The following is a 27,500-nucleotide window of genomic DNA, read 5'->3' as shown; positions in this document are numbered from 1 at the left end:
ATCAAAAGTGGTTCAGCGATGTCTGTACTCTTATCTACAACGATATTTGTCATCACAGTGATCAAAATGTTGTGGACTCATCAGGCCCAGCCTCCTAATTTTACAGAATACATTGTTTGTAAATTGCACTTCCAGCACTTTTATTACATACCATCTTCATCAACTTCTGACAGCATTTCCCTGACCTCTTCCTTCGTGGCCATCATCCCCAGGTTCTTCATGACAAGCAGTAACTCTTCAGTCGTGATGGTCTCACTGTTGTCAACATCAAAGATTTTAAATGCATCTCTGAACTCTGTAATAAAACAGAAGAGACTCGTGCATAAACTGCGGGAAGTTTATTATTTATGTATGATCCCTTTCTAAAGAGCATAAATCAGCCCTGCATGCAAGGAGCTGCGCATGAAGAGGGAGTTGAGAACAGGTGAGGTTTTAAATACCTTTTTTATATAATTACAATTTCGGTATGGAATTTAGCTACCATCTGATCATCTGTAGAGTGTTCAACATGATTCCCCCCATATTACACTAACCCCTTTTTACAAACAAATTACAGAGACATATGTAAACTGGACGCACGCGTGAACTTGGGATTTCCTGATGTCCTAGATCATCAAATGAAAAACAAGGAAAAAAGAAATGCAGCAGAGATATCGGCTAGATTATTATTTAGTTTAGAGTGATGGCAATAATTCTCGTTATGTTCACACATACATGCCCCCTCGTAAAAAGCTTGACACCTTTTAGCGTGGGTCTATCGCGAACGGTGTGTGCATCTGTATGTGGTTCCAGTGTATTACACTTACTTTCAACAAAGCCATTTTCGTTCGATGCCAAGTATGCACGATGATTTAACCTTCGTGCATGCGCTATAAAAGATAAATGAACTATTGCACAACCATGCCAGCTAAGCGCGTTGGTTAATTTCGCGCACGCGCCTTACAAACTTGAGTTTGCATCTACGTTTGATGGCACTATGGCTTCAAGTACAATGAACATGCCTTAGCAGGTAACGATTTACACTTATGTCCAGGTTTGACCCTAATTAGATGCACGCCCAATTTTGACATCCAACACAAAGTGTCCCTTTAAGTCTAAGCATTTGCTACCTATTTTCAACAATAAGGTAAGGGTAAAGGTTAGCGTTATTTTTAGCTTTGGGTAAATGCAGCAGTTAATCTTCACTCAAAGAGCAGCATTTGGGGGACACTTTGTGACATAAATTGTCTGTATTCTGAGACACAAGTGATGTTGAAGTTGGCTAGAAGAGCAAGGGGACACTTCGTGACGCTTATTGAAATCCGCGTGCATCTAATTAGGGTCAAACCTGGACATATCTCACGATTTAAGAAGACCTGGGCTTTCCAATAAAAGCACGGGTCTTTAATGTTAACTTTGTATGATACAGTCATTATTTTCCAAACCAGAGAAGCATCGAATAATGTCTGATTGTCAACTTGGCTGTAGTGTGAACCAGCTAAATGACAGTACAAGAGAACTCTTAACTGCACCAACTGTTGTAACATGTCATAGTCCAGTTAGCATTCAGGTAAAAAAAAAAAAAAAAAAAAAAAAAAAAGAAAAGCATTAAGGTGGCTCAAAACAGTTTGAACATTTCGAAGGCCCTCTCTTTAGAACAAATGACGCTACAACACTGCATCACGCTACTAACAGAAATGTTATGGTACCATGTATGAAACACCGATTGTTTCCAAACAAGATGTGGTCATTATTGTGATGTAATAAGTTACCTTGGCAACGAGATATCCCAGCAAAAACACCCTATATATTGGATTAAGTTGCTAGTATCTCAAAAACAAACTTGGCAACCCCTCTTTTTTATAATTTTGCTGAAAAATGATCAGAGGGCTAAGATGAATCTTTCGGCAAAGTTTAAAAGAACTCTGAACTGCAGAATCAGAGCCCCCTCAAAAAAATTTACGGGGTTTCCGCGTTGCCATGGTGACATATTACGTCACCATAATGACTGCATCTTGTTCAGCAATAATCTGTGTTTCATTTGGTACCACAATATTGCTAATACATGATAGCGCATTGTAGCACCGATCCTTGTAACAGGAGCATCACTTGGGAGCGTTAACACTGGTGTCAGCCACCTTAAATTGATGTTAGTATGTCAGGTTCACATAGAATATAAAATGGTACCTTTCAGCTGTTCTGGACTCAGTGAGGCTGACTGCAATATAACATAAAACAAACAAAAAGTTAGTACAGGGCAATCTAAATTTTTACCACTGGAGCAAAGGCGTAGCTAGGGTGGGTCCTCCAGGTGCCGGTGACCCCACTTTGTAAGCTTTTTAAAGCAAACAACCTACACTATTCAGGTGGTGAAAATGCCACAATCTGGTGAGTACCCTCTGTTTGACAGAGAGTGACACCCCTTTGAAAAATCCTGGATACGTCCCTGTAGAGTCTAGACAACACTGCTCATGTCAGCATGTCACACATCCAATCAGATTGCAAGAAAATTATAGGCAATCCTTGCTCTTTCTTTGTGTCTTTCTAAGGCACACTCTGAAATAAACATTTGTTATCACAGTGGTCAAAATGTGTTTGTTATGGACTCACTTGGCTGTGCGTCAGAGTCGGCCACATTTTGACCACTGTGATGACGACTATTGTTGTCATTTAGGTCATTTAGGTTTGTCAGGGTCCTTTAAAAACAAAATTTTCAAAATAAACATAACAAATCCTCTCATCCCAACCATCTGGAGACAATCAAGAACAACTTCAGCTAGTAGTCTGAGCAGGCGAGCGGGACTTCAAACCTGTAAGTCCAGCATCTAACAACATCTCCTTTCATGTTCAAATTCCCAAGCCTTGGCTTGTAGGGATCAACAATAATAATAATAATAATAATAATAATAATAATAATAATAATAATAATAATAATTTTTTACCCAAGGGGAGACTAAGATCATCAAATTCCTTACCCCTAGGCTAGAAGAGTCAAATGAGAAGTAGGGCGGGGAACTGATGATGAACCTTAAATTTGACTGTACATATTTCATGGAAAAAAGAGTTTGGAATGTCACGCAATACAAGCCAAGAAACATCCGCGTGACTGCTGCACAAATATACCACATTCACAAATTCAGTGTTCAGTGTTGGATCCTACAGCGTGAACAATCAGTTTGAAAACTGGAAGACCAAACAATATTTAAAACAAAGCACAGTATTCACGACTGAGGTCTTAAATAATTTTTTGCTTAATCCTGAATCATTTCAATTCATTGCCAAGGTAATATTTAAAAATCGCCAAACTATTTTTAAAATTTAATCATAGGACCGCGATATAAACAAGCTTAAATTTAAAATTGTTCCCCAGATCGGAAATACTGCGTGGGCGTAGACCTCGCCCACCACACGAAATCTCACATTCATCCACTTTTAATCGAAAGTCTGTTTTTATCGAGGTGTATCACACAACCAATATCTGTGAATTTCTAAAGTATTTTGCTTTTTCCTGCGTCAAAAGGCACGCGAAAGATATTATATAATTACTGTGATTTAGAAAGTTCATCGCTTTCGAAACCATCTTAGCGCCTTCAGAATTTCAACAAACATTGTTTACATTCCTTCATCGGCCGACGGTAGTCACAGACTGTTTGTTCTTTTAGCTACAAATTCAGATATTTTACGATCATTGATTGATGTAAATATCAGCTGATTTCTAAAGATGGTGACTGGGATGAAAAAACATTTAAAATCGTAGAAATGAACGCAGTAGGACAATCTTGGTAGTTGTTGTGCAATTGTCGATCAAAGGAATCCATATGTTTTGTAGTCAAGTCCTCTGCTTTTCACTAATGAGGTAGATGTTTGAAGTCGAGCGATATTGTACGATGTAAACAGTAATGATGTAAAATCTGTTCTGTCCTTTACAACGCGATTTGCCAATCCCACAGTTAGAAGTGTGAGAATGGGAATAAATTTTGAAGGTTTCTACTTTCTGCATAAAAGACTATGGACGAAAGAGAAATAAAACTTACCATTTTGACTTTAGGAGTTTAAACACACTTAAGCACAAGTTGTAAAAGGAAAATTTGCGGAGAGCAAAAGAACTGTGGCTCTATCGTGCAAGACGGCCAAAACACGAGCTACTAAGAACACTTCTGAACAAAGGAATACCGTAATTCCAATTAGTTGTATTTCAAGCTGTCAAGTGATATTTTCCCTTGGGGGTAGCTAGAGGATTAAAAAATTTGCAAATTATAATTTACTTCTTTGTCGCTACAAACCCTATTGTAGCCAAAGGAAGTCGTACAAAGAGAAACAATCGAATGGAAAGAAAAATAATTAAACCAAAGCACGGCAAAATCCCCCAAAGATCAATCGATTCTCGACGTCCCTACCCCTACAACGTGACCTTGTCCTTATTAAGTTGCGTTACCCAGAATTTTTTTATTCTCAAAACAATCTGTTCACAAAGGCTCGTATACAGCGGACACTTTACGCTTCCCTTTACGTTACATCAAAAGTCCTAAGAAACAGCTCCGTATTAATTACGTCAATTTTCTAAAATATCCCATACAACAACGGCTTGATGAACACATTTGGTCCAATCTAGATTTCGTGACTTTCATAAACCGCCCAGGAGCTCCTTTGCAACAAACTGGTCACATGACCAGTATTTCCCGATGAGTGTACCACGTGGCCTTTTTATGTTTTTTTTTTCTTATTCAACAATTTTATAACGAATTTCTAAATGCCATTCGCAATTCTTGCGATCATTTCTCCTTTTCGGGATTATTTCCTAAGCTTTAATTGAGAAATTAGGTTTCCTTCATTTTATGATTTCCTAGGTTCCGTCATCCGTTTCTGTATTTTGCAATTATTTTGCCTCGGTTCCATGTTCAATTCCTGCATTCCGGTTTTTGCATTCTGTAATTTTTTTGCCTCGGTTCCATGGTAGATTATAACTCTTATATTATGATTTTCAACGTTGAATGTTATTTTGAAGTCTTAAAGCACTCATGTCATTGCGTCGTTATTGGGATTTCTTCGTCTTCCTATCATTGTCATCTTTGTTTCGTGTTCTGCATTTCCCATTTTGCAATTTCGTTACCTCGATCCCATGACATTTTGCGTCTCAACACTATGGGCTCTAGTGTCAGGTCAATCTCGTACCCAGAGTCCTCGGGCTTATTGGCCAGCGGGTGAGCACCCGGAGAGACTCTGGGATAATCGACTCCATTTTCCCAGAAAACGTTGGTTCCGGTCTTATTACGTATGCTTGAGTTTAAACGGAAACAGAGAAGAGAAAACCGTAAACATTAGAAATGGCGGGTTGAAAGTGTTCGAGGAACAAGAATTTTAGCCTTACACACAAAGAAACTGGAGAAATGATCATTGGTTTGCTGTAAGAGCAAGTGAAGATGAAACCTCTAACGCGTTCGGTTAAGTGTATTTTTAGTGTTTCAGCGTACATTCCATCGTTCAAAATGCCATCGTGCAAGCAACACGATCGACAAATTTTTTGTGGAAACGACACAAATGTCCTCTTCTACTACAATTTGATGTTTCCGTAATTCTGAATGGCTTCCACAAGACCTTATTCCACAGATTTCTCCTCAAAGAGACTGATATAATGTTTTCCCACGGTACTTTTGCAACAGCAACAGTGATCACTTTTTAGCAGCGTGGGAAAATTCCCGTGCGGTATAAGACATAATTCAAACCTCGTCGTTTTATTATTTTTGCAATTTATATATTTCTGAGGTAGAAAAAATCAAACAGCACTGAAACTAGTCTCCCTCCAAATTCTTGGGCTTCCGAATTACTTACCGACTTCCTGTCGGACTGCCATTGTTACGCAAGCGGCCAATCAAAAATATAGTTCAAGTCGATTATCCCAGAGTCTTTCTGGGCGCTCACCCGCTGGCCAAGAAGCCCGAGGACTCTGGGTACGAGATTGGTGCCAGGTGGGACGAGGTTACTCGAGAGAAGGCTCAACCTGAGATCACGTGATCATCGAAAAGGCGGCCATTTTTGAAACAGAAGTCGACCGAAAGTGAATTAGGAGGAAATCGTTGTAGAGGAGTTCACACAAGACCTTGTAAAAAAGAACTTATCCGACAAGGCTATTAATCTCGTACCCAGATCTCCCACGGTCATACGGAAGGGAGATCTGGTAAAGTTTAATTTCGAGCATGCTCAGTACCAGCGAGGCCCGAAATATGGGCTTTTCTACCACTGCGCATGTTCGTACTCTCTGTTGTGATTTTGGGTGATTTTGCGGAATAAACATGGATTTCGAGAGTATTCTTGAAGCTAAGAGATTCTTTTGGGTATAGGACAAGGAAACCTTAAACTTAAGCCGAAACAGAAAGAAGCGCTACAGGGGATTGTAGATGATGAATGATGATGAATCTGATGAATCTGGCGATGAAGCTACAATGGGGATGGACGAAGATGAAGAATACTATTTGGACCGCCAGCTAGGCTTTTATAGCGACGAATCCAGGTGAGCGATCGCTTGTTTGTGTGGTAAAACTTTGTAGCGTTGCATCGACCGAGCGGGCCATTCCATTTAATATCCACACCCCTCCTATGGATGAGCTTTTCTGAGGGGTCCCCGTTCTCTATAGATTTTCTGAGGGGGTCGGTCTTCCATTCGAATGTGATTTCGTTGATTTCGTTTCGATGCGATCCAAGCGTAGAGAACTATGTTTTTTCTTCTTTTGGTAAAACAACAAGTGATGTTCTTGTTGGTTTTGCTGTTCGATCACAGGTAGCCCAAGCTCGATGTAGGTGTATCTGTACTGTACTCTATTATACAAGAGCAAGAGTAGAAAATAAGGATTTGTATGGGAAAACCAAGAGAAAATGAGGGGACAGAGAGGGAGGCTCAAGGCGTTGGCCGGGATATGTTATGTCCACGAAAGTCATTTTTAGACGAGCGGAAGTCTTTGTTCTAGGGGAAGTCTGTCTTCCGAGACGTCCGCATGCAGTCTTGCTTCGCTCTCAGGTTCTTAGTGAAAAGAGAAAATGATGGCGCACGTGGAAGGCTGATGAATGTATTTTCTTTCAAACATCGGACCGAGGTTGGCCTGCATGCGGACGTCTCGGAAGACTTCCGCTCGTCTAAAAATAACGTTCGTGGACATGACATATCCCAAGGGCTGGAACGGGAGCCTCCTTCTCTGTCCCCTCATTTTCTCTTGGGAAAACATATTTACGATTTAAAAATAAAAAAATAGCTTACCTTGCTTTAGTCTTGTGTTTGTTTGTCCCTGGTATGGTTACTGGATCGATTAAGAGTGATTTAGGAGGTGTTTGGTTTCTCTTCTTTTCCCTCTATATATTCTTTCCTAAGGTTGGGCTCTGCGACTAAGCCGGCGAAAGGAATCGCGGAAGGAAAAGGGCGATAAATGCGCTCCTAAGGCTTCAATCGCCTCGAAATTCCACGTAGATCACGGAATATCTCTGCTACCCATTCGTCTTGTCATTTGTTTCGGTTTTGTTTTTGATAAATTTGTACCCTGTAACTTTCATATTTTCAGTGATGAAGATGTTATCATTGGGGAAGGAGAATCAACGCCTTCGATAAGTACTTCAAGGGATGCTCCAGTTACCACCTCTTCCTCAACTTCAGCAACATCTCCTGAGTCGTTGGTGGCCTCTGTTAGTCAAAGATTGTCATCTGCAGTAGCCACCCCTACACAGGAGCCTGTTGCTGGACCCAGGTCTAGAGCTGCACCTCACATGCACCAAAACTTGCGCAGCGTCTAGTGCAGCCCCCCAGAAAGGGAAAGAAAGAGGTCAAAATTGGGGTAGGGGAAAGGTCCTGCAGCCTGTGCCCCTGTGGTCCGGGCAGGTGCACTTGCTTAAGAGCCTTTCCTTAGTTATCTTGATCCAGATGAAGGCAATCCTCCTGAGTATGCCGACAGTACATAAAGGATAAGCCCACAAAGTGGGGCATAAAATTATGGGTATTGGCCAATAGCTCCAATGCTTATGTTCAAGATTTTGATATTTATGTAGACAGGCAGGCGGGGCAGGAAATTAGTAAGCATGGTCTTGGGTATGATGTTGTTATGACCCTCATGCAAAACTATCTTGACCAGCGGTATCATTTGTTCATAGATAACTTTTATACCTCTGACCCTTGCCAAGCACTTGTTTGAACGTGGAACCCTTGTTACTGGTACTACTGTAGATATCAAGAGGGATTTCCTGGCAAGTCTGAAAAATGGCAAGCTATGGGGAAAAGGTAACGCAAAGAGAACAATGCGTTGGAGAGGGATCCACCTGTGTTGACATTGCAGTGGGTCGACAACAAGGTAGTGTCCATGATTTCTACCTCTGGCAATGCAAATGAGACCACACAGGTGAGCTGGAAGAGAAAGGCAGGTGGTACATGGAGCAAAACTGATGTTCAGCAGCCTGAGGCTTTCTACATGTACAATCAGTACATGAATGCAGTGGATTGATCTGATCAGATCCTGGCCACCCACAATGTTCAACGGAAGTGCATGAGGTGGTGGAAAACCTTATTTTTCCATCTTATTGACATTGCTGTTGTGAACAGTTTTATTCTTTTCAAGGAGCAACAAAAAGGGTTTCCTGATAATGAAGCTCTTAGGCGCCCCACAATACCCACTGGCATCCTACAGGGAGGAGCTTGTTCGTGACATCTGTGATCTCCCAAAGATAGATAACCCCCCTACTAATGAAAGAGTAAAGGACAGTAACTTGGGTGCCTTTGATCTAGCTCACTGTCCAATTTTTGTGGACGTGAGAAAACAGTGTGTGGTTTGCTTGAGGGAGGGGAGGGGTCGCAAATTAGTGTATTCCTCCTACAGTGTATCTCAGTGTGGGGTGTTACACATGCACATCACCAAGGAAAGAAACTGTTATGAATTGTTTCACACCAGGCAGTTTCACAACCAGTAACCTGATCTCTTGTGTCTCTGGTGTTTCTATGAACACTGGGTTAGCTTTGTTCTGTATATAGTGTTAGTACTGTATAATTGTAGCGATATTTCTTGTTTGCAAACATTGACGTCACATTTGTTTTGATATTCAAATTTGCCATCCACGGAACAAAAGAAGAAGTCATTGTTTCATCAGCCAATTAGGTTCTGCTTGGCATATTAATAACGACGAGTGACGTGACGAGAAACATCGCTATAATGTTGTGTTATTGGCAAAAATTTTTTTTTTAAAAGTACACACAAAAAAAAAATGGTTGTCGTAGCATTATTCCGTGGGATGCCAAAGGCAGCCACGGTAACAGTTCGGGTCCGTTCCATTTTTATTTTTCTTCATTTTAGTCACAAATGTGCAATTACCCCGCGGAAATTGAATTAACCCCGATCTGGTAAAATAAAAAGCTTTCGTATATAAAGAAGCGTCAAGCAGCCTTTGGTCGTGATGGAAAAGATGGGCTTCTGATTCACCTTCACAAACTTTTAAGGAACTGGGTCCAGCGTGAGATCAAGTTAGTTAATTGTTGCTACTACAATCACAGAGTGGCAGACCTTGAAAAGACGGACGTGAAAAAATGATGGAGGCAAATTAAATCTTTATCTTTATCTTCTGGTAATATTGAGCGAAGTTCAGGCATCTCTGTCTAGTTTGAATACTGGTAAAGGTGTTGGTCCTGGCTTGATTCCAGCTAGGGTCCTTAAAGGGTTTGTACCTGAACTGGTCCAGCGATCAAGGACATTCACAATCGGTCGTTTGTGGAAGGATACGTGCCCGACCTACTTAAGAGTTCCATCGTTAATACACTGCATAAAGTGTGCCATCTACATCTACACCTTCCAGCACTCGGCAAAGTCCCTTTTTGACTTGTGGCTCTTTCTGCTTAGGTGGCCTCATACACCGTAAGCCTTTTTAGAGACATCACCGCCAAACCGGCCACTTCTGCTGGAGAGAAAAGGCCAGCCACAACACCGGGGACTTTATCCCCTACTCTTATCGAATAGTATGTGGGTTCTATAACGTCCCGCAAGGAACTTATGAACATAAAGGGTATTTGTGAGACGGGGCCTACGGTGTATAGTCCTTATCCGAGAAAACTTGAAAGTCTAACCATTTTCAAATGAAATTACAAAGGCATCACTCTCTCCTCAGTTATTTTAAGATCCTGAGTGTTGAACCGGCCGCGGTTCGAACCCGCGACCTCCCGCATGACAACTCTAGGCTCAACCAACTGAGCCATCGATCGCTCTGACATGCACTGTCGCTTAAGATAATGGAGGGATTCTCGAGGAGCAGGCATATTACACAAATTGCAGAGGACATTGACCCCCGTCAATACGGTAGGGAAGATCGTTCTAGCGCCGATTCCCTAATTTACCTCTTACAGGCTATTCATTAGGCTACCGAGACAGAGGAATACGCCGCGAGGATGTTCTTTGCCGCCTTCTCTAAAGAGTTTGAGCTTATTGATGACGACATCCTTTTGAAGGAGCTGTCAAGCTTTAATATTGATCCCGTGCTGATTAACTGGATCATGCGCATTCGTGACTAATACAAGGCAGGCCGTAAGGATTGGATTTTTTTTTTCGTCTGATTGGAAATTCCTCAAAAGGTGGCATCCCACAGGAAACAATACTTGGTGTTGTCTTGTTCATGGTGATAACTAACAGCCTGCTGAAGGAATGGAACTTGCGAACTAAGTTTGTTGATGATACAACAGCTCTCGAAATCTTGCCTAGGAACAGTTTCAGCCTTCTCAATTGTAGTTGCTAATGGCATTTTTAAATTTTCTAATGACCACAATGGGAGTTTAAACCCCAAAAACTGAGCTCAAAGAGATGTTAGTTAATTTCATGCATAGTCATAATTTTGTATTGTCTCCCATAATTATTGAGAAAAGCGTTGTAGAGAGCGTCTCCATCTATAAACTCCTCGGAGTGTATATTAGTAACGACCTTAGGTGGAACTACCACATCGATAATATCTTTAAGAAATGACACGTACAAAAGTCGGAACGGATGAACTCGTGTCGTTCTCCTCGGATCGAGTGAAAAACAGTTTTGTAAGGCAAAACTATTCGATATTTGCTTCAATTTCACCAAAGTTAGCTTAAAGATTAGGGTTAGGGTGATTTCTCGAGGCCTCAACATTTTTTTAGGTCGATTCGAGGTGAGCGATCTGAGTTGATCCGGTCCGACTTTTGAACCTTTTGGCCTCAAAGCGCCATGAGTGAATTAGATAAGAGAGTCGATCTATCACTTTGCGACCCTTCCCCAGCACAGTCACAAATGGATTTATTTTTAGATACATTTTGCGCGGGAAACAAACAAATGGCCGCCAATTTTAACCAATCAGAAGAAGCCATGTCACGCGTGACTGCTTCTGCCATGTTTTTTCAGGGACGTGACAACTGATTTTCGCGGGAACGGGTATTCTAAAAATAGACTCATTTGTGACTGTGCAGGGAAGCTCACCCATGACATAACAACACTCTTATCTAATTCACTCTTGAAAGCGCCTATTCTCATTGCGAATATTAAGGAAAACGTAAAGTATACTTAACCACCATTAGATCTATTTTCGAGCACCGTGCTGAGGTGTGACAGGTTATTCCTGCCTTCCTTTTGATAAGCTTGAATCGATTCAGAGAAGAACCCTGTCTATTTATATATCCGTCCTTAAGCCTAGTTTTCATATGTCGGGAAAATCCCAGACGATCCGGTATTTCGCAGTTTCCCGACCATCCCAGATTTTGCCGACTAATGAAAACCATAAATCGTAGACATCCCCGATAATCTGGGATGGTCGGGGACGAATCGGGAAGATAGGAAGCGTTTCTATTTTCCCGACGTGTCCCAGATTTTTGCGTTCGTCGGCGATCATTCCCGACATATGAAAACCCAAATTTGTACTTTCGGGGACTTCGGCGATGATTTTTAGCTCGTCACCAATCCTATAAATTGCATGTTTCAATTTTTGGCGCACTTTCCATTTTCCGCCGAAGTCACTATCGGGAGAATCTAGGACAAGCATCTGACGATTTTCCGATATGTGGGCAAAATCTGGGACGGTCGGGAAACTGCGACATATGAAAACTAGGCTTAATACCAAGTCTTGTAAAAACAAGAACATGTGCTGTACGAAGAGTTCCGGCTCATTTATTACCTTCAATCAAGGGTACAGTGTGTAAATGCGAATAATTTAATCTAGGTCATGTTTTAGTTAGCCAGAATAAAAATTTTAAGAGAAATTCCAGATATATATTATGGCCACTTGAAAGCTCGAGGATGCCATTCTTATGTTTAGAAGCAAGAAGCCTTTTCCCTTCAATGAAATTTTCCATGATAAGGTGAGATTTTTAATGTTACTAAATTAATTAAGAACAAGCCAGTAAACGAGGAAAACGATAGCTCCTCGAGAGAATCTGAAATTTCAAACTTCCTCCAAAGCTCGCTGAGCTCGGTACCAGTGAGAAGTTCTCGTCGCGGGTTCTGGCAAAACAAGTCAAAAAATACGCAGTACTCGCATGTTCGCGTAAGCTATTCGATACCCCTGGTTCATATGTGATTGTCTCGGATAGGATTGGCTTAATTCTTTGGTATAGACATAGATGAAGCAAGAAAGCGAACAAGAAGTGACAGCATAAGAATCGGGTAATTTTTTTAAATGTATAATTCCCTGAGTCAAGAGAACCAAAACAAGGTTATGACGTTTTCCGCGCTAGACGTCAGTGTTTGCAAGCTTGGAGTTATCAAGTTTATCAATAAAAATATTTGCAATAAAAGCAACTACAAAAATCATACAATACTAAAAACTAAAGTTAAATGGAATTCAACGAACGGTGACGGATGCGCATAAAACCCGTAAGGAACGTGATGACCGAGTTTTGCGGCACCCGTGAGTGTAACAGCGTCACTGCGAAAAATGCTAGGTTAAAAGCGACGTTTTTGGAACCAATGAGCGTGTTGATCAGTTGCGCACATACTCTAACTTCACAATTTCTGCACCAACCACCTTTTCAAGGCTGCTGGGTAGGGGATAAGGTTACTCGCTTGAGAAAGGTTGTCCTGCACCTCACTTTATGCCAAATATTTCTAGCTGTGGTTTAACTCGTTCAACAGCGGCTGGCCTTCGTCCTGCGGTAGCCTTAGGGTAGCGCGTCCAGATCGTTGGAAGCATAATAGCGTAAATGGAATGAGTGCCCCAGTCAGTGTAATTCCTCCAGCCAGTTGAAAAGGTATCACATACGAACCCAGCTTATCCGCTAACAGGCCTGAAGAATAGACAAACGTTATGTATCAGACTTGTGGCTAATGCCTTAGGAGATTCGTGTTATAAACCACAATAATATTACATACTCAACAAAATATCGCGTTTCTGATTGGTCAAAGACGAATGCATAAATGGTTATGGAGTGAAAAACAGGTTAGAGAGTGCAATGCGAAAGTTGCTATGGAAACAAAGCGATGGAGTGTTTTTTTGAGTATATATAAGTATAAAATCATATGAACTTGTTCTCAAATTGCACTCGCCGAATTTTGATAACTTTCAAAACAATCGTCATCTGTCGTGCTCATAAATTAAGAAATGCACTCGCTTTCATACGATTTCCTATGCGTCTTAACACTTCGGCTCCGTCAATTTCCAAAGCAACGACAAGCGGAGAAAAATTAGGTGGGCGGGGGGGGGAATATAAGGGAGGGATAAAGGGATCGGGGAGCTCAGGAATTGTGGGGGTAAATGAGGAAACCCCTAAAACGTAAGCTTCCGGTGAAGGTTTTTAATGTCGGTATTTCGCGGTATTTCGTTGTGGTTTGCGCAGACTCATTTGAGACTCAGGTCTTCGCTGGCTTGCATCTTGAAAACGAACAGTCCGCCTGACAGCGCAAATTACGGCGCAACAAAAGACAAGACACTCACCAGCTAGAGCAGGGCCGCTTGCCAAGAATAGAGAAGTTAACATCATCTCCCAACCTAGAACGGCTGCGGTCTTATGAGGAGAAACAGTGAGTAAAAGGAAGCTTAAAGTAGTGAAGAAGAAACCATCACTGAGCCCGTAGACAACAATATAGATGATTAGCGTTGTATACGTGGTTCCCAGTGTCACTAAAACTGTACTCAATCCAGCAATGCACTCAGCCGCTTGAAAAACGTGAAAGGGGTTCACTCTTGGGTGACTGCACAAAAAGCCAGCCAGTAGACGACCAATTGCGGAGCACAAACCGTAATAAATTAGCAACTCTGATGCTCTCTTCGGTGAAAAGCCCAGGTCCTCAGAAAAGCGAATCTAAGAGAGACCAAGGAAAATTCAAAACAAAGGTCTGTTTGCTTTAACTTGAATTATGAATAGCCTGAGAATACAAGCAAACAAACAAATGAAGGAAAGAACGAATGAATGATCAAGAACACAACACAATGTCTCCGGCCAGGGCCCAAACCCGGACCACTCGCTCCGGAGTCGAGCTCACCAGCCATGAGGCCACTGCGCTTCCCCCCTACTCTTGGCCTCCTGGTTAAGTTCAGTCATCTGCCTATGTTTAAACTTCTTGTCCTCGGAAATCAGTGAAATAGCTAGTGGCCATAACAAAAAAATGAATTTAAAAAACCGACTGAAAAGGGCTCATGAACCAATACATCCCAATTGTACGTTTTAAAGTTTTGAAAGCAACAGCACTGTTAGATTATCTGGTAAATCAGTTTCAGGGATAGGTAACTAAGTAATACAATTATTCGTTATTCAGTGCTGGTCTAAGCTGGTTAGAAAAGGATAGACATAAGTTGTATCGAGCAAATTTCTTTTTGAAAAGGACAAGGCTAATAAACTTGTGGCCCTCAATCACACCAGACGTCCGGATTACAACTGACAACACCTGGAAGTCCGTTCCGTGCTCTTTTCGAATAGTGCAGTGGCGGATCTAGGGGAGGGGCCCGGGGGGCCCGGACCCCCTTACTTTGGTACTTAAGTATATATTCTGGTAAAAATTGAGGCTAACACACACACACTCGAAAAAACCGGACCCCACCGCCCACTTAGCTCAAGGTCTGGATCCGCTACTGCAGTGTGTGGGATCTTTAACGTCCCACCGAATTTCCAGTATGAAGAAGTGTTGTGAGAGGTGGGCTACGGTTTATGGACTTATCCGAGAAGACTTAAAAGTCTAAACATTTGCAGATGCCATCACAAAGGCAGCTCTTTCTCCTCAGTTGATCTCACGACCTCCCGCACGATTTCCGCACGGTTGTCCAATGCTCAACAAACTGGGACAAGCGGTCAGCGGATGCTGAATTACCGTTAATAGGCCATTTTACAGTTCTTTGCTCAGCGACCTAGCCTATGAATGGCTGCGAGGCTGCCGGTGACCTTGCATTGATACAGCCCCCACTGCTTTTATCATGTAAATTGTGTTGTTTTAATTCTAATTAGTCCGTATTAACATTACAAAAGCACGAAGGTTTGTATCAAAACAGGGTCACCGGCAGCCTCGCTTCCATTGGTAGGCCAGGTAACTTAGCTACAACTGTAAAATGGTCTATTAAGTCGGAAGGGCACTTAGTGTCCTTCATATTGCTTAGTACACTTTGGCACTTAGTTCTTGGTTTGCACTCATGTGATCAGACGTCCGTGTTGGTGTACAAAACAAGAGCAAAATGTAGCTCGGGTTTAGCCATAATAATAGCGCCAAATTCCCAAAAGACTTTTTGGCTATTGTTCAGTACACCAACACTGCAACCAATGACGTCATGTGCAAGCCAAGGATTAAATGATTCTGGCATTTATGAGAACGGTTAGTGGACACTGATTTGCTAACAGTCCGTTTCATCAGGATGGGCTCCTGGTTTCATCAGGAACCCATTAGTAGGAGCCTCCATATGCAGTAGATCTTTGAGTCAACCTTTGCGCGTATCTTTCTATTTTTAGAACGAACTCTTGAGCAGGAGACTCCATTTACATAAATTTACATCAATTTGCACGATCTAAATGCAGTTTTACTGCTTTATTTGTCTTCGTTAGACAATTACTTTACTCTGATTGGCCTTTTAAAAGCCGAGGAACTCGTGGCGTTCTAAAAATAGAAAGATACGCGCAAAGGTTGACTCATAAGGGCGTGTATGAGAGAGGAAAGCTCCTACTCATGGGCTCCTGGTTTCATCAGTTTTCACTAAGCCTTTTCACTTACCAGGTGAATCTGAGAAACAAAATGGCCAACTCCACCACGCATACACAACAGATGAAAACGATCACTGGAGATTCTTTCCATACCAAGAAATCAAGAACTGATTTTATTTTCGTGATAATATTTTCATCTTTTCTATCTTCACTGGAATCTCTTTTCATTAGGTTGCCTTTGACTTCATCTGTCTCCACGTTGGGGTCAAAGGTTACTGAAAGTGAGCACGTGAAAAGAGCAACTCCGGCCATTATGCGCCAGGTCGCCTGCCAACCTGTCACCGTTCTAAGGGCCTCTAGTGTGGGACCTAAAATGAGTACACCACCCCCATGCCCTGAGGTGAGCACACCGGTGGCTAAAGACTGTCGCTTCTTAAAGTACTGGCTCAATACTACCAGCCCCACGGAAAATGTGCAACTGCAACCAACAGCAAACAGAAAACTGTAAGTGAAGAAGAGAACAAAAATGTTCTCAACAAATGAACTAGCTATCAAACCCATGGCACAGAATACTCCTCCGATCACAGTCGTGATGCGACAGCAAAATCGAGAGATGAGAGCAGTCGAAAAATGGCCGGTGAAGAAGGTCAATAGGGACCTTAAGATCTACGACGGCGACTTCAAGGAAAACGTCTCCTCAAAATATCACTTTGCTTTATCATAATTCTTTCGCGGTTATTTTAGCTCCTTCACTTCTTACAATTTGGGCGAAGTATCCTAAAAATTAATTGGTACGAGCAATTACAAAGTGAAAATAGAGAATAGAAAATTCTCTGTTGCATGCTCAGGTTGTCATCAAAACCTCAAATTTGGTAATTTCACGTCGTCCTTATGCAGTGTACCGCAAGAATTCGTCCTAAAATCCGTGCTGCGCGTGCAGCACGATAATTTATGCTCTTTTAACCAATGATATCATTGCTTTGCGCCGTTGTTGTTGCCGTCGCCGTCGTAAAATCTTAAGCTCCCTAATGCTATGGCAACGGAACCAAGGCATGCTATAATCAGACAAAAAGAAAAAAAAACTTTATGGCGGTCTTTCTTAAACAAGATCCGCTAATAAAAAAGCGGAACTTTAGGAACAGGTCTTAAAACTGCCAGAATATGAATGTTACGTCAATTAAGAAATCCGGTTTTAAGATATAAGTTTCAATAGTGTTTACCGCGGTGTCTAGCGAAATTGATACAAAGAACTTGATAGAGTACTAGTTAGCATTCTTTTAATTGTTGGCAAATTATCCCTTGTTGCCTCGTTCAAGGTTAACTATTCTTTTGAATGTTAAGTTTAAGAACGAGGCAAAAGGGCCAATAAGGTGTACGAGGTTTAACTGTTGTTAGTGCCAGTCTCCGATGTAGTTGACAAAATTGGATCAAAACTGACGAGATTATTGGAAATCGGTACCAAGCTATGGCAAATTAAGCTCTTGACATAACGCCCACTAATTTACCTACCTGCAGTTTCGCTGGATGACTTGAAATAATCCATAAACACTGGCAGGAAAACTCCAAAGCTAAAAAGAAACCCGAGCGATGAAATCCAAGTCATCGTAGCACAAGCACAGACCAACCATGACGACAGACTGTCACGTTTACGAGGAGGACCGGTGAAGCAAAACAACTGAGAAATGGCCATAAATTTCACGGTGACTTGTGTTGAATGCTTTAGATCTTGAGTATGGACGCTTTGTCGCGGATGGATTTTGTGTTAAATGAATACTCGAGAATACTCGGTTTGTTTTGGAGTCGGGTGAATCACGGGTGAAAAGTACTCGTGCTTTTTCACTGTGAAATTTTGCTTGTAAACCCGCGCTACCTTTGACTCTCCTGCAAGGATAACCATAGAAGTAGGGTTACCTTACCTGCTTGTAAACAGGGCCTTAATAAACTACCTATTTAAAAAGGCTAAGGAGAAAAATTAATAAATAACATTATGTTGGGATAAATTGCAAAGTGAATATGAAAGCTAAGTTGCAGAAAAGATTCAAGGACTGGAAACTCTTTCACCGATTTCACTTGCTGATATTTTTTGCTTTCCGAAAGCAGTACTTTACCGATTTTCTCATGTAAAACCCTCTCTTAATTCAGAGGTATCAATCACGTGATAGTCCAGGTAACATTTTAAACATTTCAATGCCAAAAGATCCGAGTGCGTTTTCGTTGTTTCCGATTTATAATTCGTAAATATTAGGTGCCAACTATATCCCGAACAAAGATAAGTGTAATAGAATACTCGAGTGGCACCCACTCTCTCTGCTCACCTTGAGCAGCGATTTTTCCAGCTCAAGTTCAGTTTGACAAACAATCTTTGCTAATAAGTAATCAACGTTACGTAGTTTTCGAAGCTGTATAATGATTTTCTAGGCTGTCCTCGGTGTTAAAACCTGTAAGAATATTTCATTGTTTCTTTAGCTGTTGTTAGCCAGGGTTAAATCTTGTCATAATATTTGGAAGTATAATGTCTTTTATAGCATGGATCAAGAAAGCGCTGGACTCCATCGTTTGATCTGAAGGAGAAACTTCGTCAACAGTAAAGCCATAATGAGTAGCGTTTGGGAGTACCATCGATACAAATACCTGATCTATTTCCATATGACTACAACTCATGTCTCTTTCTTTTAATGTCCTGAATTAACATATAACATTTATTCACTTTCACCAGAAATAGCTTGTTTTTTGAAACATAGAAACTGCACTTGCAGTCTCTTTGAAAAGTGAAACGTGACACATAATTAAGATAAACTGTTGTATTGCGCATGCGGAATATTCTTGACTGGCTAAGAAAAAAGTCATGCGCGAGTTTCAACATCGACCTTCGTCCAATATTCCTACATTCTTAAATAAATTCCATCTTTTAGTTATTTGACTATAAAAAATTGCAATAATATATTTCTTATTAGCATTATAAACCATTACAAGCAAAGAACTTTGACCAGGGGCGGATCCAGGCATAGGCATTGTTTTCGATCTCGCTTGAGACATCTTCATGTCCCAGGAGAAGTTGCAAACAATAATTATGCAAAATGTTTAGGGGTAAACAAGATGTATACGGGATTTGAGAAAATAATGAATTAAATGTCGCTAGTCACTTGAGAGAATAGGTACCAGAGTATGTGGTGCCAGCCCACCCTAAACCGTGCTCCAACCAAATCAGTAATTCTCGAATGTGTCTTTGGCTTATAGCACTGCGTTGTAATGTCAATACGAAGTTCATTATTCTCTACTTGCACAAATCCTATAATACACCTCTTTTACCTCCCAACAATTTGCACAGGCATTGTTTTCGATTTCTCTTAGGACATCTTTATGTCCCAATAGACGGAATTGCTTCTCCTCTTGTGGTAGGTTGGAAACGACCATAGGCCTTGTGTATGTAGTTTCTTGAATTAATACTACGGCGGCAACGGTCGATGTAATGGTTATGAAAGGATCATTATCAGGCGTTATGGATGCGTCTTCGCGGTCATGGAAATGAGCCTTGAGACGTAAGCGGCGAAAATACCGCTCATACTTTTCAAGGCCCTAAATTTTTCAATACCCTTAGTTATGAAATTAAAAATACCCCAACTCTAATGTCCTTTAAACACAAGCTGAAAGAGTTTTTAATCAACAGCCACTAATTCCTTCCATAGTCTTCGTTCCTACTCCTGTGTTACACCTAACTGAACGTCTTGCTCCGCTATATTTGTGTTATTTAATTATTTCTGTTTTGGGAGGAAACCTAACCTCGTATAAGCTTCCTGGTTTCTTTAGGTTTCCTCGCCATATTTCTTATCTTAACTTTAATTATTTAATGTAAATTTATTGTAAATTGGCAAAATGTAATAATAATAATAATAATAATAATAATAATAATATTAGTACACGGAATCCCTTAGGAATCACTCTAACATAGCTTTACCTCTTAGATATGAACATAAATAGTGTTTAATGTGAAATTAATTCCCTTACAAAGTTAAAAAGTTACTTTACATATGCCCATCTGAAATGTTCAGTGTAACTGCTACTCAACTTGGATCAAAACTAATCCTACGCTGGTGGACTCCACCGCGCTCTGAAATCTGCTTTCAAACGTTCCAGTAACTGACAACATCGAGAATACCATCCATGTGTAATTCACTTCTGTTGGCCACGGAAACCTGCAAAAGATAGAGCCATGTAGGGACTGCGAGTAGCACCCAAGCTGCTAAACATCTAAAATTGATGACGGATTCATCGATTTCTCAAGTTCAAAAATAGTTATTTGGGCGGTGTGATTACGCTCATCCAATTTCTGTTCAAGAGAGCTTAAATGTACTGACGGAAGCACAGCTGAAAAGCGAAGACAAAAATATACAGGATTAAATGACAGACTGAAGTAAGTGGGTAAAATCTACACCATTCTTGTCACCTGCCTTCGGAGAATTTTTAATTCTAAGCCTTAATTCTAAGTTTAAACCGAATTAGCAGTCTTAAGAGGTATTCCTTGGCAATCACTGAGAAGTGCTTCAGTACTTTACATTCATATGTTGGAGTTTTGAGTTTACTTGATAATGTTAAGTCTCACAAACGTTAAAAAGCAAAATTTCAGACAAATTCATGAAGTAAAACGTTTTCTTATCAACCCTCTTGAAGAAGCAAAATGGGCCGTGAATTGTACCTAACTCAGTGGGATACTAACGTAAAGGAAAGGAAACAGTTAAAAACAACGCAAGCCACATATAGAAGAAGATTGGACACAGGATGAACATTAAATAGTAGACAAAGTAGGGGAAAATTCCCATGGACGGAGGATTACTGTTACTACTTCAATAGACCAATTTCGATATCTTAAAATTCAGCCAAAAACAATAGACCTCAGTACGAGGATCTGGAGAAGAACTACAGAGTTTGTGAGAGTAGGGAATTTAAGATCTACGACGGCGACGGTCGACGAAAACGTCACCTCAAAATATAACTTGGCTCTACCATAAGTCTTTCGCGATTATTCAGTCTCGTTCACGTCCTACAATATGGGCGAAGTATCCTAAAAATAAATTGGTACGAGCGGTTTTAGAGTGAAAACAGAGAATGAAAGATTCTCTGTTGCATGCTTACGTTGTCGTCAAAACCTCAAATTTGGTGATTTCACGTCGTCGTTATGCAGAGGACCGCAAACATACTTGCTAAAACCCGTGCTGCACGCGCAGCACGATTATTTATGCTCTTTTAACCAATGATATTACTGTTTTCTGGCGATGTCGTAGTCGTAGCCGTCGCCGTTTCTTAAATTCCCTATTTATTCCTCAGAGCCTCGTGCTGAGGTCAATTGTGTAAGGCTGAATTTTAATATATTGAAATTGGTCTTTTAAAACACCTTTTTGGTGTCCTATATAAATATTGTACAAAGATGGTGTCAAAACTTTATTTCTTACTGAACGTCCGTGTACTGTTGCTATTAATAGCGGCATACTATCACAGCCATGCGTGATGCAGGAAATCACTTAGAACAGTTGCATTAGGGCATTAATTCTCACCTTTCTTCCCTTCAGCGTCCTGATCACTTGGCAACTTGACATGAACGAATTTCAATCTGGCGCCCCATAAGCCAATGGCGACAAGAGGCTTGTCCACACAGGCTCCTAAACAGCAGGGTTGCTCTTCAACGTCTAGCACGCTAAGTAGATCACCAGATCTGATGTCAAACAATCGAAGGAAGTTGTCCTCACTGCAGCAAACCAGAGACTCGCCATTGACAACGAACTTACAATCAACAATGTCATCTTGGTCTTTGAGAAAAGTGCGTTGTGTTTCTCCAGTTTTTGCATCAAGAATGTGTACTCCATAGCCTGAACTGAAGGAAGCCCACGTCACTACAAATTCTTCTTCAGGGGAGAACATGAAATATGGCGTAAAGGAACGCTCGTCGTATCGCACGGCTTTTCTTTCCCATACACAGGAAAAGGAGTTGTTGTTTCGTAAAGTAACAGTTAACTGTTCCCCGTAAAGAACGCCATCGTCAAATTCATCGCTGGTGCAGATTAACAACTGGTTCTGACTGTTGCATGAAACAAATTCATGGTGGTCATCACTTGCCGTTGTCTTGATGGATGAAACACACTCTCCACTGGTAACATTGACGATGTCCACAAAAAGCCAAGGGAATAAACTACTCATTCCTTTGATTAAAAAATCACTGAATTCTACAAAAGTTTCTGTCGTTGATGAATCGTCGGACGTTTCTTCATCTGAGGAGTTATCATGATGTAGAGCTTCGTTATCTCCCATTAAGTCATCTTCTGCATGAAGTTCCAGGGAATTCTCTGTCTCTGCTAGATAACCAAAATCCGAGAATTCTTCAGGTGTTAATGCACGACAATACCATTCACAGGCTATCAGTTCATCTGATAAACGAATAAGCATTTTAGCTCCCTTTAGTTTGGGAATTTGTCGAATGCACTCGGTCAGCTCAAAATTCCAAAGCTCTGGTACTTTATCCTTCAAACATAGTACAACACCTTCCTTCACGGGGACAAGCGACAGTGATGGGCAAGTGAAAGACTTTTCCACCAAGATTTCTTGACTTGACATTCGGAGTACGGTCACTAGAACCGCACTGACGCTACTTTCATCTTTTGAGGTAATGGAATAAATGACATCTCCTTCAGAAGAAAATACAACTTCTTTGACCACTTGTCTGGTGAAAGGCCAATTCGCTTCACTTAGCGAGTCAACATGGATTGCCGCGACGTACTTAAACGATGGGCTACCAACCAGTGCTGTTTCATTATCAAGCCACTTGTAGAATCCTGTAACTAACGATGAAAAAACACTGGCAACATTTTTCACCCGGCCCAACGGAGTCTTTGGTTCAATGGGCCACAAGACGAAGTCATTTTGAGGTAGAAAGCGAGTTTTAAATAGACGAATGATAAACGTCGGGCTACGGCAACACACCCAACCACACCGACCATATCCGAGGCCGTCTTCTATTCTATAAGGGAGGTAGCCACAGATCAGGGCCTTGTTGTCTTTTGTGAAGTGCATCATACCACATGCCACGTCACACTTGAACAAGAGTTTTGGTCCTTCAGACACATCAAGGTAGACAGAACCAGTCAGGTCAGCAAAAGCAATTTCTGGACCATCGTTGGCAACCGCAAAAGATGTAATAACATCATTTGAAGTTATTCGCCTTAGCTCTTCACCAGATTCCATACTCCACAAGACAACTTCTTTTGGATTATCAAAACAGTCTGTTAAAATGGTTCTTTTGTCTGTAGGAAAAGCACAATGTGAAAACGTGCAGTTGCTATTAGGATGAAGGGAAATGCAGTCTCCTTCGAGAGTGTAAACACTTCTGAGGGTCCCCGGTAGGACTGACTTATCACGTGGATGAAAAACCACAGAACGGTAAAATGTCAAAATTCTATAACCTATATTACGATACGCGCCTCCATCAGAAACTACATCACCTCTAGGATGCACATATTGAAAGTCTCTGTTAATTAAGGAAGGTCGACTCCATTCCAAGTTAGCAGTCTCCAGAGACCACAACTGGATCGCTCCATCGCTGGATTCGCACACCATGTAGTCCAGTTCAGGTGAAACATCGAAACAAGCCACCGTATCTGAACAGTAAAATCGCGCTTTAATCGCTCCATTTTCTTCTTGATTGTTTAAGTATTTCATGTACGGCACGGTGGTAAGCCTGTTTTCGAGAATGATTTCAGCTTCAGATGAAAGCTCAGGAGGTCCTTCATTGATCAAACTCTGGAACCAAAGTTGCGGATGGTCTCTTAACAGATAAGAGTGTTTTCTAAGCACTTTTAGCAAAGAGATTAAAAGAGACTGGCTTCGCTCACTGACTAAAATTGGCTTAATATGCTTTTGAACACTGAAAATATCCTCCGAGGAGCCTGTGCTGTTCACACAAAGTTTGGCATAAATGAGTTCCAAATCGGTCACATAGGTATTGACCAGGTCTTCTACATCACAAGGTCTTGGACTTTCGCCCGATTCGCTCAGCTCAATCATGTGCTGAACACCATGTTGCAAGGCGTACCTTTCAGTGTCACTGAAGGGTGATTTATGTACACCCCTTCGCTTGATATTGTCAAGCTCATTCCTGCAAAGGTCGAAGAGAATCTTGTGGCCTTCCTTCTCGTCCACGGTGAAATCATGTCGCCCATAGCACGAGGTATTCGTCAACCAGTCTTTGATTGATTTGTGGAAAAAGTGAAGACACTCATTGCGAACTGGCAAAAGCGAAGAGATGCAGGCGATAGCTTTGTTTAATCTTCGCTGAGCAGACAAGGACCTTCCATTTGGGTTCAACAGTCTAGAAACAAACCCTACTGGCAAAGGTTCTCTGGAAGCGGTGAAGGCGCACAAAAAACTCAATACTTGGTCTTCGTCCATCTTCAGCTCTTTGCGAAGTTCATTCTCCAACCGTTTGAAATGGGAAAGATAAACAGACGAAATACCCAACGGTAAGCTGCTCTCCAGTTGTTCAGGGGTAAGAAGTGGAAAATTCACTTGGATGTGACCAATCAAGAAAAAAGCATAAAGAAAAACGCCTTCAGACTTGTCAACCAGTTTTGTGAGGAGAACATCCTTTTGCTCTACCGCAATCTTAGGACTCAGCTGCATTTCAAAGAATAGTCGAATGTCTTTCAAGTTCTCTTCCTGATTTTCATCAAGATGTAGGGGTTGCAAATGCTTCAGGCTGTCTGCGATGTTTATTTCTGATCGAGTTGTCAGAAAGAATCGAATCCACTGAGGAAGCTTGGAGAACTGATTTGCAATCACATCGAGAAGCTCATTGCGTCCTTGATACTCACTCTCGTCCAGTCCATCTATCACCATTAGGATATTTCTTCCTGGGTCTTTTACATTGTTAAGTGGTTCCTTTAAAAGTAGCGCGAATAGCTCTTCCACGCCCATGCTATTGAGTTCAACAGGCCCCAGGTTTCTTGAGAGCTGTTCCACGAGAGATTTCTTGTACTCTGGTAAAGTGTGGCTGAGATGAGAAGCCAAAGACTGAAGCATTAGCTGAGGACTTCTGTAACGCACATTTTTATGTTGACAAAAGTGGCTTCCTGAAAGTCTACCAGCCTCCTGCATTCGTTTGCACGTGACCGCAGAGATAACTGTTTTTCCCATCCCTGCATTTCCACTAATTACCATCGCCCGGTTTTGGGACGTTCTATCATCTAGCCAGTCGTCAACTCTTTTGAAAATCCATTCACGGGTTCCGTCCTGGAATCTCTGTGCATGATATTCAATATCTCCTTTGAACTCGGACTTAGCCAGGTTTCTGAGCAATTCATCTGCTCTGTCCATCTCACGCTTCTTGCTCAAGCTTTCTAGCCCCTGTTTTACCTCTCGGAGACCTGCTTGTGTTGTCTCGCGTACTTCTTCTACAGCTTGCTGAGTTTTGGTTTGAGTCTGGAATATTCCCTCTAATTTGGAAACGGCATCCTGAAGTGTTTTGTGATCTTCTAGTTTGGTCTGACGTACTTCTTTAATAGCATCACGGGTTTCGTTTTCGATCTGATGTATTTCATCCAATTTTGAGATAGTATCATGAAGTGAACTGTGGTCTTCTGAGTGGTTCTGAAGAACTTCAAGCACTTGCTCCAACCTGGAACTACTCTCCTGTTGAGTTTTGCGATCTTCCAGCTGGGTTTGAAGTACTTCCTTAACATCTCGTTTCACCTCTTTCAGCTCAGACTTTATTTTTTGTTCACTATCTGCCCAGTCAGTTAAAACGTTGATGTAATCGTCTTCTCCGCAACGCTCTGCCTGTAATCTGTCAATCTCTGCCTGATCCAGCCCAAGAGAAATAAGAACAGCAATTTCCTGCCATAGGGTCTTGAAGGTTGGCGTATCAACACCAGTGGAAGACACATGACCATACAATTCATTGCGGAAAATCTTAATGCGAACAAGGTTTGCCTCAAGAGAGGTGTCACTTGGTGGTGGCTTAGTGTGCCAACCTGATGGAGGAGGGGATAGCCCACAAATGGTGTTCAAAAGCAGGAATAGAAGAGTGATGTCGAAAGAGTTGGAATCAGGTTTGGTTCCACTAGGAGGGAACAGTTGGTCCAACTGCGCTTGACGTATAACCTTTTTCCTCAAGAGATTGTATAATGTTGAATAGTTAACTTTGAGGTCAGCAGCTAGGCTTGCAGGAGGATGATACTTATCAAAAGTGTTCCTCAGAACTGTTGTCCCGCCATCAATGAGAAGTCTCCTTAGCTTAGCTCCATTGGTCTTCTCTGTACTGCTGGCCAGGGGCGACGGTGCGGGAGCTGCCATTGAAGGTGCTCGGTTTTATGCGGCCTCTACAATGATGCGGAACCTAAATTAGTAGGTACTACAGTGAATATTAGCGATTTAACTCGCCATTTTTAGAATTCAAAATACTATACAACTGTAATCGCAAGGGAGGTTATCCGTCTGGGAACAAAGATAAGAGAGGCGATTGAAATTCAGTGCCAGGCCGCAAATCGAGATCGTGAATATGAGTTAACGTCCGGTCCTGTAACAAAACAGCAGGTCACGTGACTAAAAGGACACTTGACAGTTAGCACTTTCATCACTCGAAAAAAAAAGAACCCTCGACGGCTCCAGAAGCCTGCAGTTGATATTTTGTTTCTTGTTATGCAACTTTATTTTAATATGAATTCAAAACCAAGAAACAAGAAGCAAAGTTTTCGTCCGTTTGTCAACATGCTGTTTGTCAGATATATAAATACGGAGTGCCTACATTCCTGGTATATGTTTTCTAAATCACGGTATAAAAGTGAAATAAATAGGCTTTGTCCACTTTGAATTACCGAACAAACTCAGGAGTAGGGAATTAAACTTGTTCAATGCAACTGAGACATGATCGTGCACGGTAATATACCTGAATGCATGGATGAAGTCTTAATTGAAAAAAAGTCAGACTCGGTAGACGTGAGTCTTGCAAAGACGATCCTTAATTTGTCGACTTTGAGGTACCAAACAAACTCAAGAGTGCGTAATTTAATCTATTTTATGCAACTAAGCCATCATTAATCATCCAGGCATTTACTCAGTTTATTGTGCATAAGCCGGAGGTCCCGTCTCACAACCCTTCAATGTTCATAATCCTGTGGGACGTAAAAGAACCCGCACACTTGTCGTACAGAGTAGGGCATGTAGTTCCCGGTGTTGTGGTCTGGTCTTTCTGGTCTGGATAGGGTAGGGTGGAGCACCTCGCATAGGACCTCGAGTCCTGTTCGTGCTCCTTCCCTCTGGACAGGGTTGCCCAGTAGAAGAGACAAACCAGATGTCTCGTAAAACAAAAACAAACAAAACAATGTGTGTATAAAATATATATTGCGATAATGTTCACAAACCGGTAATTTAATTCCACTACTTTCTTTTTTTGTCCTAC

General features: G+C 41.4%; 2 protein-coding genes and 1 pseudogene across 4 annotated transcripts in view; all 3 read right to left on the bottom strand.

Annotated features, from left to right (window-relative positions):
- The window catches only part of LOC137978639 (uncharacterized), a 6,760-nt gene extending 2,574 nt beyond the window's left edge, over positions 1-4,186 (bottom strand). Inside the window, exons 1-3 of the mRNA XM_068825651.1 lie at positions 4,014-4,186; positions 2,167-2,197; positions 152-295 (exon numbers count right to left, since the gene is read on the bottom strand). Of these exons, the coding sequence (XP_068681752.1) occupies positions 152-295; positions 2,167-2,197; positions 4,014-4,016 (178 nt within the window). The 5' untranslated portion in view covers positions 4,017-4,186. The remainder of the gene's footprint in view (positions 1-151; positions 296-2,166; positions 2,198-4,013) is intronic.
- Positions 4,187-12,068: 7,882 nt separating this feature from the next.
- On the bottom strand, positions 12,069-16,621 carry LOC137981071 (monocarboxylate transporter 10-like; annotated as a pseudogene).
- The window catches only part of LOC137978619 (uncharacterized), a 61,504-nt gene continuing 50,407 nt past the window's right edge, over positions 16,404-27,500 (bottom strand). Inside the window, exons 2-5 of one of the 3 annotated variants that reach the window (XR_011118198.1) lie at positions 21,610-26,421; positions 20,128-20,253; positions 17,570-17,943; positions 16,404-16,538 (exon numbers count right to left, since the gene is read on the bottom strand). Coding sequence is in view for 1 of the 3 variants with exons in the window: in XM_068825621.1 (XP_068681722.1) it covers positions 20,231-20,253; positions 21,610-26,403 (4,817 nt within the window). In the remaining 2 variants the exon portion in view is untranslated. Of the gene's footprint in view, positions 16,563-17,569; positions 20,254-21,609; positions 26,422-27,500 lie in introns of those variants that run through there. The other 2 variants (XR_011118199.1, XM_068825621.1) reach the window with 2 other exon arrangements.

This window comes from Montipora foliosa, chromosome 12 (assembly GCF_036669935.1).
Source record: "Montipora foliosa isolate CH-2021 chromosome 12, ASM3666993v2, whole genome shotgun sequence".
Taxonomy (NCBI): Eukaryota; Metazoa; Cnidaria; class Anthozoa; order Scleractinia; family Acroporidae; genus Montipora; species Montipora foliosa.
The sequence above is the reverse complement of the archived record's forward strand: the minus strand, read 5'-3'. Positions and strand labels throughout refer to the sequence as shown.